Genomic DNA, 11081 nt, shown 5'->3' on the forward strand with positions numbered 1-11081 from the left:
TTAAGTAATTTTCAGAGGAGAAACCACAAGACCAGAATGAATGAGTGAAGACCATCTATGTTTAGCCCATGGACCATCAGATCTGCTCTAGGCCAATTAGCCTGCATTGCTGTATCACATGTCACACGTGGAATTTCCCTTAGAGTTTGATATCGCTCCAACAAGTGATGGCCAGAAATGATTTCTACCTGACAAGCTAGGTCAAGATCCATTTTCTTCTCAGAAAGTTTTCTACATGCCCAATAGTTGCTTTTTGTGGGGAGGGATGGGACAGCAGTTGCTGAAGGTGCCTGCCCCTGCCTTGACTTTTCCAAACAAGTCTGAGCCTCTGGGTGTTTCCTCAGACTCCTCCTTGCTTAAAAGACACTACAGATGCATGTGTTTTCTCAAGGATGCTTACCCTGCTGATTGTATCTAGAGGTTAATTGTAGTTCATGCTGTTGTTATAATAAAAGCCTAAGGAGGCAGGCAATCGAGGATGCTTAGTTCCTAAAGCCAAATAGCCCCTTAGCCTTCTCTTTCACAGAAACCGTGTGTCAGAGTAATCTATTCACCCATCAACCAGGGTCTGCTGGTCAGTCTCGGCAGCTTTTCCTGGAACTTGGAGAAACATTTTTTTTCATTAGCTTAAAATATCCTGTGTCTTCATTAGCACCAATGAATTCTAGTAATAAAAACATATTAAGTTCAGGTGGAATCTGAAACACTGATTTTAAGGCTTTCTTAGACCTTCTTTTGCTTCAAGGGACAGGTTGTAGAAAAGTAGGTTGAGGTACTTCTATATCTCTTTCATTATAAATTCATGCATTTGTTTTTTTCCTCTTTCTTCTAGATTGATTACTAATTTGTCCACTATGTCTTGTAATTGTCAGCCCAACCTTATGTTATAAAGAGGTTGTGTCTGATGAACTACTGTGTTGCATTTTGAACATCTGTTGCTATAATAAAAATGTCTTACAATGCAGCTTTTACAACATGAATGAAGATATTCTGTAATTGTAGTTGCATGAGTTTCTGTTAAATAATCTCTGGAAATGGAACACAAGATGAATGGGGTCAGCTCAGAGGGATTATTCTGCTTTTAAGTGTCCCTCAGCCCAGCCTACACTGTCTCCAATCTGGGACCCCTTGGTGGATGCCCAACTGCCCTTTTAGGCCCGATCCCACTAAATGGGCAGTCGGACATCTCTCTCACAATCCAGGACTGCTGGCTCCCCACCTCTCGCCTGCCTGTCTGCCTGATTGCCCCTAACTGCTTCTGCCTGTCAGCCTGATCACCCCCTATCCACTCCCTTGCCAGCCTGATTGATGCCTAACTGCTGCCCTGCCGGCCTGATTGCCCCTAATTGCCCTCCCCTTCCAGCCTGGTCACCCCTAACTGCCCTCCCCTACAGGCCTGGTCCCCCCAACTACCCTCCCCTGCAGGCCTTGTCCCTCCCAACTGTTCTCCACTGCAGGCCTGGTCTCCCCCAACTTCCCTCCCCTGCCAGCCTGGTTGCCCCTAAATGTCCTCCCCTGAAGGCCTGGTCCTCCCCAACTGCCCTCTCCTGAAGGCCTGGTCCCCCCAACTACGCTCCCTGGTCACTTAAACTGCTCTCCTCTGCAGGCCCATTCACCCATAACTGCCCTCCCCTGCTGGCTGGGTCACTCCTAACTGTCCTCCCCTGAAGGCCTGGTCACCCCCATCTGCCCTCCTCTGTAGGCCTGGTTGCTTCCAACTTCCCTCCCTTGCTGGCCTGGTCACCCCAACTGCTCTCCCCTACAGCCCTGGTCGCCCGCAACTGTCCTCCTTTGTTGGCCTGGTTGCTCCAAATGCTCTCCTCTGCAGGCCTGTTCCACCCCAATGTCCCTCCCCTGCAGGCCCGGTTCCCCCCTTCCAAGTGCCCTCCCCTGCTGGCCTGATCACCCACAACTGCCCTCCCCTGCTGGCCACCTTGTGGTGGCCATCTTGTGTCCTCATGGGGTGACCATCTTTGACCATATGAAGGCAGCCATCTTATGTGTTGGAGTGACGGTCAATTTGCATATCACATCTTTATTATATAAAACTAGAGACCGGTGCATGAATTTCATGCATGGTTATGGGGGTGTCCACCAGCCCAGCCTGCACCCTCTTTAATCTGGGACATCCCTCTCACAATCCAGGACTGCTGGCTCCCAACTGCTCTCCTGCCTGCCTTCCTGATTGCCCCTAACCACTTCTGCCTGCCAGCCTGATTACCCCCTAACCACTCCCCTGACAGCCTGATTCATTCCTAACTGCTCCCCTGCCAGCCTGTTTGCCCCTAACTGCCCTCCCCTGCAGGCCTGGTCACCCCTATCTGCCCTCCACTGCAGGCCTGGTCCCCCCCACAACTGCTTTCCCCTGCAGGCACGGTCTCCCCAACTTCCTTCCTCTGCCGGCCTGGTCACCCCTAACTGCCCTCCCCTGCAGGCTTGATCACCCCCAACTGCCCTCCCTTGCAGGCTTCGTCCCTCCCAACTGCCCTCCCCTGCTGGCCTGATCACCCACAACTGCCCTCCCTTGCAGGCCTAGACCCTCCCAACTGCCCTCCCCTGATGGCCATCTTGTTGTGGCCATCTTGTGTCCACATGGGGGCAACCATCTTGTGAGTTGGAGTGATGGTCAATTTGCACATTATTCTTTAATTAGATAGGATTAGATAGGATAGAGGCCTGGTGCATGGGTGTGGGCCAGATGGTTTGCCCTGAAGGGTGTCCCGGATCAGGGTGGGGGTTCCCTTGGGGTGTTGGGTGGTCTGCACGAGGAGCCTGTGGTGGTTTGCAGGATGGCCATGCCCCCCCCCGGCGACCCAAGAGGAGGCCCTGGTATCTGGGATTTATTTATCTTTGATAATTGAAACTTTGTAGACTTGAGTGGAGCCAAGCCTCCTGCTTGCTCTGTGGCTGCATCCATTTTTCTTGGGATTTATTTATCTTCTATAATTGAAACTTCATATCCTGGAGTGGAGGCCTGGTCCAGCCAGGGCAGGCGGAAAGCTTGGCTTCCTCCATCTCTGGGGGCAACTCAAGCCTCCTGCTCTCTCCAGCTCTGTGGTTGCCCCCATTTTTGTTGGGATTTATTTATCTTCTATCATTGAAACTTTGTAGCCTGGAGTGGAGGCCTGGACCAGCAAGGCAGGAGGAAAGCTTGACTTCCTCCATTGCTGGGAAAACCCAAGCCTCCCTCCTGCTCTCTGTGGCCGCAGCCATCTTGGTTGGGTTTAATTGCATATTTGCTCCAATTGGCTTGTGGGCGTGGCTTGTGGGCATGGCTTGTGGGTGTAGAGGAGGTACGGTCAATTTGCATATTACACTTTTATTAGATACAATAATTTTCACTGTATATTCAATGTACTGGGCTTTTATGTTTTCCTAATGACAAAGTTGATGAATACAAATTATGGAGAGCTTAAACAAAGAAAATTGCAAATCAATGAAAGAGAATTTGTCTATATTTGCATGCTAGCAAATGAGAATTCAGCTTTTACAACAACATCAGTTATGATATATTCCAGCCTACAGCAAGGACATTATTTGAATAGCAGTTAATTTGAGCTGTTTGGGTAATAACAATGTTTTCATAAAGAAAACATTGAACTCTTGAATAAGCATTCCCGGCTGCTTTCCTGCTTGGCATTGGTCATAGAATTTAAAAGAAAGAAGAATTTTATACACATTCAAAATCAGCTGCAAATGGAACTTAAGGTCAGAATAGTAAAGGATTCACGACCAATAATATTAGACTTTACTTTTTTTTTTTCAGACATGTTAAATTTATTACAGAGCATTCTTTCCATCCTCATAATAGTGCAATGTGTTCTAGGAAGTTCTGCCAATGGCTTCATAGCGCTGGTGAACTGCATTGACTGGGTCAAGAAACACAAGATCTCCTGTGCTGATGGAATTCTCACTGCTCTGGCGGTCTCCAGAATTAGTTTGCTTGGGATAATAGTATTCAATTGGTATGGAACTGTGTTGCATCCATCCATCTATAGTTCAGAAGTAAAAACTATTGTTCATATTACCTGGGTAGTAAGCAACCATTTTTGTCTCTGGCTTGCTACTAGCCTCAGCATACTTTATTTGCTCAAGATAGCCAATTTCTCCAGCCTTTTATTTCTTCACCTAAAATGGAAAGCTAACAGAGTGGTTCTCATGATACTCTGGGGCACTTTGGTCTTCTTCATTGTTCATCTTGCAGTGATAAGCACAGATGCAAAAATGCAGATGAATGAATATAAAGGAAACATCACTTGGGAGAGCAAATTGAGGAACATCGCACACCTTTCAAAAATGATCTTATTCATACTTGCAAACCTCATACCCTTTACTGTGTCCCTGACAGCTGTTCTGCTGTTAATCTTTTCCCTGTGGAAACATCTGAAGAGGATGCAGCTCAGTGGCAAAGGATCCCAAGATCCCAGCACCGAGGTCCACATAAGAGCCATGCAAACTGTGATCTCCTTTCTCTTGCTGTTTGTCATTTTCTTCGTGGCACAAATCATCTCAGTTTGGAATTCGAGTACTCAGCAGAACAATTCACTTCACATGATTTGCAAGGTTTTTGGAACCCTGTATCCGTCAAGCCACTCATTTATCCTGATTTGGGGGAATAAGAAGCTGAGACAGGCCTTTCTGTCATTTCTGAGGCAGGTGAGGTGCTGGCTGAAGGAAAGGAAATAAATGGGGCACCTTGTGTCTTCTGTAAGAAAATAAACTGGTGAAGTTTGCAATGTTTTGTACTTCCTACTACATTTCTTAATGTGTATGGAATTAGGTAAGGTATACCTAGAAAACTTGTACTGAAGTTTATCACAAAAATATTTTTTTGTGCAAGTTTATAAAAATACAAGAAAGATTATACGATTGCCATGTTATATTTTTCAGGTAAGCAAACTAATTTTATAAAATATTGTAAGAAATTGCTCAGAATTATTAATTTATGAACACTTCACATACATATTCTATGTTATCATCTTGCAAGCAACGAATTTATGGTCGATATGTATGCATTTTTAAGGACTGATAACTCATCTCAGGGGATTATTGACATTTTCCATTGTAATTAGTACCACACATATGTACCACAGTGAGTTAAAATTTTTTTATTTGAACCTCCAATCTTTGGGATGGTAAGGGTATTCAATTCAAAATCACACACTGAGGATAGATGCTTGAAATAGATATTATTCCATCATGAATTCTTACTTCCTGGCTAATAGAAAATAATCAGAACTCTTGGGAAAAGATGCACGTAATGAAATTAAAGAGTGACAAACATATTTAGAATGTATTTCATATTCATGTACAATAAATAGTACTAAAGATTATTAGATTTAATACAATAGGTGAAAGCTTAGAAAATAAACAAGTTCTGCAATAGTAATAAAGAAGAAAGCAAAATAATCATGACGTTTTCACTGATGCTATTGTTTTTGAATTGAGAAGACATTTTCTAATTCAAAAACTTATATCAATTTTTTAGTTTACATATTCACCATGTTTGGGCCTCTGAATTTGGAATCATCTGCTCCATATTTCTGTTTAAGAATTCCTTTTAAACTTCAGAGAAAATATTTAAATTTTACCTATCTTAAATATATGCTCAAAATAAGTGTAGTATATAATTATGGTACATAAGTCAATGATCTTTCTGCACATGAAAATTGATATCTATGACATCTATGTAATAATTATAAAGAAGTCTTCAGATCTGTTTGTATATAATCTTATGGAAAATGGTGAAATAGACAGTGTGTTGAAATATATTTGGTTTCGAGTTTTATCATAAGGAAGAAATGTATAACCTTGTTAAACAACTGGGGTGGTGGGGCTTGTCCTGGGAGGTGGGAGTGACTGGGGGGCGGTCAATCGAGGAAAAAGGAGACATATATAATACTTTAAACAATAAAAAAAAGAAAGAAAGAAAAAATTTTTAAAAGAAAGAAAAGTATAACTTTGTTCAACAACTAAAATCGTAGTATTATGATATTTTAACAATAATATCTATACCTTAATATATATATTTCATTCATCTGATTTATTCATTTGTTTCTTTATTACCTGTCTGCTCAGTAGAATACAAGAACTATAATTTGGGATGATGTCTTTCCTGTTTCCTGCTAAGTCTCCAGGACATAAAACCCAGCCCATGGGATAATTGGAGAAAATTATATTCTAAATATTAAATAATTACATGAATAAACCACATTAGATCTGGAAAACCAAGGAAATCAAAACCTATCACAAAATCAGTCGGTGGCATAGATTTCCTGGTTCTGTTTCTTCACCATTCCAGTGACTCTTAACAAATCTGTATGTGCTTGGTTCCAATTACTGCCTTAGACTGGGTGAATGAAGCGAGGTCACCAATAGGCTCCAAAACATAAAGCGACTCATACATAATCTAAATTCCCTATTGCTTTTTTAACAGTCCTGATGTGTTCAAGGAGTCTCCCCTATGCAGTTATCCAGGGAAGAAGGCTGATCACAACTCTGCCATCACAGACATGTGGCTTCCATGATTGCCTTCAATCATGGCCATTGCAAACAGCAGGGCGAAGAAAGATGTCTGGGGAGATTGTGTGGGAGATAATTTGGATGTGAGCCTATAAATGGTGCATTTAATTTTCATTCACAAAACATTGATCCACATCATTCACATTGCCATACCATCTGCAAGGGAGTCTGAAAAACATAGTCACTTTATTGCCCAGAAAGGAGACATTCTGTTTAGGGACATGGATATTGGAGGGCACTTAGAAATCTTAGAAGCTTTTCAGTTGAAAAGCCAATTAGATATTGTAAAACAAGAAAAGTTTCTCTGCTTAGAAGGGTGTCATATTTGTTCATGTCACTGATAATTTGACATGCCTTTACATCAGTCTTGAATTTATTTCTGTATTTCTTCATAAATTCTAAATAATTCAAGTTCCCACTAAAAATTCCTGACTTTAGAGACCTAGAATTGATTTTGCATTGTAGCATTTGTAGCTGCCTTGTATATATTCCTGGTATACATTGCTTATAACTTCTGATTTAGCTTCTATACTGTTTCTCCATGATTATTTTCAGTTATTTGTTCTAGGACTTGGTTGTGGTCTTTGAACTAGAAATAATTGAAATAAGTTATTTATGTAAATTAAATTACATCAACAAAAATACTAGAGATGTACAAGGATCTTATTGATAAGTAGCAAATCATAACTGAATTACATAAAAGTTTTTCCCCCAACAATTACTATTCAAAATTTAAAATATTTGCATTTAGATGTATGTTCCAAGGTGATAGAAATACAAATTGGTGGAAAATAATCTCTCTCAGATTTGCATGTTTACATATTTTACTTTCTCCATTTTGTCAGTGGCACAAATGAAAATTTGCAGCTGGTGTCAAGATAAGTGGACAACATTTATGTTTATACTAGAGGCCCAGTGCATGAAAATTCATGCACTGGAGGGGGGGGGGTCCCTCAGCCCCGCCTCCTCTCTCACAGTCCGGGAGCCCTTAGGGGCTGTAGGTGACCTGGTGATCAGGGGAAGGCGACACCCCATCACACCTCTACTGCCACTACTGGCAGCACAAGCCTTGGTTGACTCTAGTTACCTGAACCTCGGGGGGCTGGGTGGCTGGGCAGCTGCCATCTGAGGCTTGCCTGCACCTCGGGCCGACCCTGGGTGGCTGGGGGGCTGAGTGGACTGGAGGACTCTGGAGGCAGATGCACGGCAAGGCGCTGCCATCTTGTGGCTGTGGGCACCACTATCTTTAAGGGTGAGGCCGCCAATTAGCATATTCCCTCCTTATTGGCTGTGGGCGCCACCATTTTTGTGATGGTGTGAGGGTCAATTAGCATATTCCTCTTTATTAGATAGGATAGTAGCTGACTGTAAGGAATACTACAGGTATTCCTGAAATGTGTGTGTCTTCACAGAACTGTTCAGTTTAGCACTGGAATTACAATACAAATAAAATGAACTATTCTTTTGTGAAGGTCTCTGGAACTATATCTCAAGGCAGAATTTTGGTTGTTCTTTCTGAAATTATGATGAACATGTTTATGGAAAGCATCATAAATGGATGTCCATCTGCAACTGTTTCACTAAAAAGCTTTCATTGAGGCACAACATTAGAAACATTCTTATACCGATGTCCATTTGAAATGAAGGCCACCTTTCTGGTTGTGTCAACAGGAATGCTCATCTTAGGAGTGCTAGGAAATGGGTTCATCGGACTTTGGATATTTATTTCAAAAGCATACTTCTTTCCTGCCATACTGATACCATCCCAGAGAGTAGAATCCACACTACCAACCTAACAAGGATATTGCACAATGAAGAAAGTAGTAACAGATTTACATCAAAGATTAGGAAGCAAAATCATTATCAAAGAATTTGAAATTATAAGAACTTTAAAAATTCAGGACTTTGAAATTTCCCTCCTGAGGTATCTATGCTTTTTGTACATAGTCACTAGTAAAACAGATGCATTCTATTATTCCAAGTTGTACTTATAAATGATGCTTGGTGCTGAAAATACATATTATGTCTTAGAACAAAATGGCAGCAATTACGTTTGCTAAATATTTTTGGTGAGATGCACTGTTTGGTGAGATGCAAAATAATGTTGAGAAGCCACCTTATTTTGTTTCTCTCCCCGCTCCTGATACTCAGAATCTTCAAGTAATTTTCAGAGGAGAAACCACAGACCAGAATGAATGAATAAAGACCATCTATGTTTGGTCCATGGACCATCCGATCTGCTCTAGTCCAATTAGCCTGCATTGCTGCATCAGCTGTTACACATGGAACTTCCCTTAGAGTTTGTTCCAATAAGTGATCACCACAAATGATTTCTACCTGACAAGCTAGGTGAAGATCCATTTTTCTTCTCAGAAATTTTTCTATATGTTTTTCCTGAAACTTGGACAAACTTTGTTTCCAATTGTTTAAAATATCCGGTGCCATCATTAGCACCAATAAATTCTAGCAATAAAGACATATCACGTTCAGGTGGAATATGAAACACTGATCCTAAGGCTTTCTTAAATCTTCTTTTGCTTGAAGGGACTGGTTGTAGAAAATCAGGTTGAAGTACTTCTATACCTCTTTCTTTATAAACTCATGCATTTGCTTTTCCCCTCTTTCTTCTAGATTGATTATTAATTTGTCCACTATGTCTTATAAATGTCAGTCCAACCTTATGTTATAAAGAGGTTGTGTCTCATGAACTACTATGTTCCATTTTGGACATCTGTTGCTATAGTAAAAATGTCTTACAATGCAGCTTTTACAACATGTACTAAGACATTCTGTAATTGTAGTTGCATCTGTTAAGTAACCTTTGCAAATGGAGCACAAGATGTGTGGGGTCAGATTAGAGAGATTAATCAAGTGCTCTTGCTCATCCTTTGATTCTGCCCCACACCCCTCCAACCTCAGCGAGAAGTGGCTCATCTCTTCCTCCTCCTCCTCCTCCTCGTTTTCTCCAGCTCCTCATCCTCTTCCAACTGATCCTGGAAGGGAACCCTCAAGAGGCCCAGGTTGTGCTCTGACTCCACCTCAGGGGGGCGAGAAGCATGAGCAGCCAGGAGCTCCTGCCTCTGGCAAAGGTGGTGGACCCTCCTCATCCCCTGTGGGTACCAGGGTGAGGGAAGAAGAGAAGATGAGCTGTGTGTGTGTGTGTGGGGGGGGGGGGTTTGGAAGGGAGAGGGAAGAGGGGAGCATGGCTGTGGCTCCCTCCTCCTTGGCAGCGGTTGTGTTCTTGAATATATTTTGAGATAAAATTCTGCTCCTTAAATTTTCCTATAATGAAAGCCTGTGGTAATGGCACAGCAATAGACAGGCTGCCATCAAAGAAAATCTCACCCTGAGACATTCATGATGAGTTTCTTTCTAATTACTGGAAGGTGACTAGTCCATCAATATATCTATTTTGTTACCAAATTTTGGGAAAAGAAGGGTGTAGATACATTTCCTTAACAATAATAAAAAATGAAAATGCTTTCTTGAAGTGTTTGTTGTTATGTGTTTATTTAGTTTCCCCATAGAAGCTGATTCATAGGAGAGGAACCAAAGATTGTTTCCAATATGAATCCTAGGACACCTAGGGCATGGTGTTCAATTTCCCCTTGGGAGCCAAGATCAAGTACCCCAGCCAGCACAGTATCTCCCTTCTTTCCTGTTGATTCGGAGGCCTAAGGAGTACAGAATGGCTAGGTGGCAGTCTTAAATTCCCATCTGATAAAATCATCCCTATTTCTCCTGGTGGAAGTGTTCCTTCCTTTCTACAATGACTTCAGGCCCTCAGAACATACGGTCGTAGGAAGAGGAATCACATTTTACTATTGGGTTACTAGGGGCAATAGTGAGTGGTGACAGGTTTTCACTCCTTGATTCCTGCACTTGTGAATCCTGGTTCCTGGAGAGACAGCACTCTTTATTGCATGCAGACTCCAAGGGCACGTACCAAGGTTTCAGGCTGGTACCTCGGTTGCAGGCTCATTCCCTGGCCTTGCTTAGGTCTGGGAGCATGCAGGAGGCAACCAATTGATGTGTCCCTCTCAAATCGATGTTTCTCGCTCTCTGTCTCCTTTCTATCTTTCCACACTTTCTAAAAATCAATGAAAAAATATCCTCAGCAAAGTTTAACAATAACAACGACAAAAACAAGAAAATAAAAAACTAATGTCCATTTATTTAGTTTACCCTAAACCATGTCTGGGTCTCTGAACTGTGAATCATCTTCTCCATCTTGCTACCTAAACATTCCCTTTAAATTTCAGAGAAAAGGAGTCAAAATTTTCTCATTTTAAATATATGCTCACAATAAGTGTAGTATATAATTGTTGTACATAAGTCAATTAACTTTATGCACACATGATAATTGATATCTATGATGTCTATGTAATAAATATTAAAAATGTCTTCAAGATCTGTTTTTATTATAATTTTGTGCAAAATGATGAAACCGAAAGTGTGTGGACATAACTTTGGTAGCAAGTTTTATAATAATAATGAAATGTATAACCTTAACAACTAAAAGTTTAGTATTATGAAATCTTCACACTATTATCTTTTCC

At 41.5% G+C, this 11081-nt stretch overlaps 1 protein-coding gene and 1 pseudogene across 1 annotated transcript; one reads left to right on the forward strand and one right to left on the reverse strand.

The window, feature by feature from the left end:
- On the reverse strand, positions 1 to 10752 carry LOC103285429 (polycomb group RING finger protein 6-like; annotated as a pseudogene).
- Positions 3769 to 4686, forward strand: LOC129149684 (taste receptor type 2 member 20-like). Its single transcript, XM_054718512.1, has one exon. It carries the CDS (start codon positions 3769 to 3771, stop codon positions 4684 to 4686), a length of 918 nt encoding a protein of 305 aa, XP_054574487.1.
- Positions 10753 to 11081: the final 329 nt, after the last annotated feature.

Source organism: Eptesicus fuscus, chromosome 7 (genome assembly GCF_027574615.1).
Source record: "Eptesicus fuscus isolate TK198812 chromosome 7, DD_ASM_mEF_20220401, whole genome shotgun sequence".
Taxonomy (NCBI): Eukaryota; Metazoa; Chordata; class Mammalia; order Chiroptera; family Vespertilionidae; genus Eptesicus; species Eptesicus fuscus.

Excerpts from the sequence above, each read along its gene's own strand:
- LOC129149684 (XM_054718512.1), top strand. The coding sequence starts at position 3,769 with ATGTTAAATTTATTACAGAGCATTCTTTCCATCCTCATAATAGTGCAA.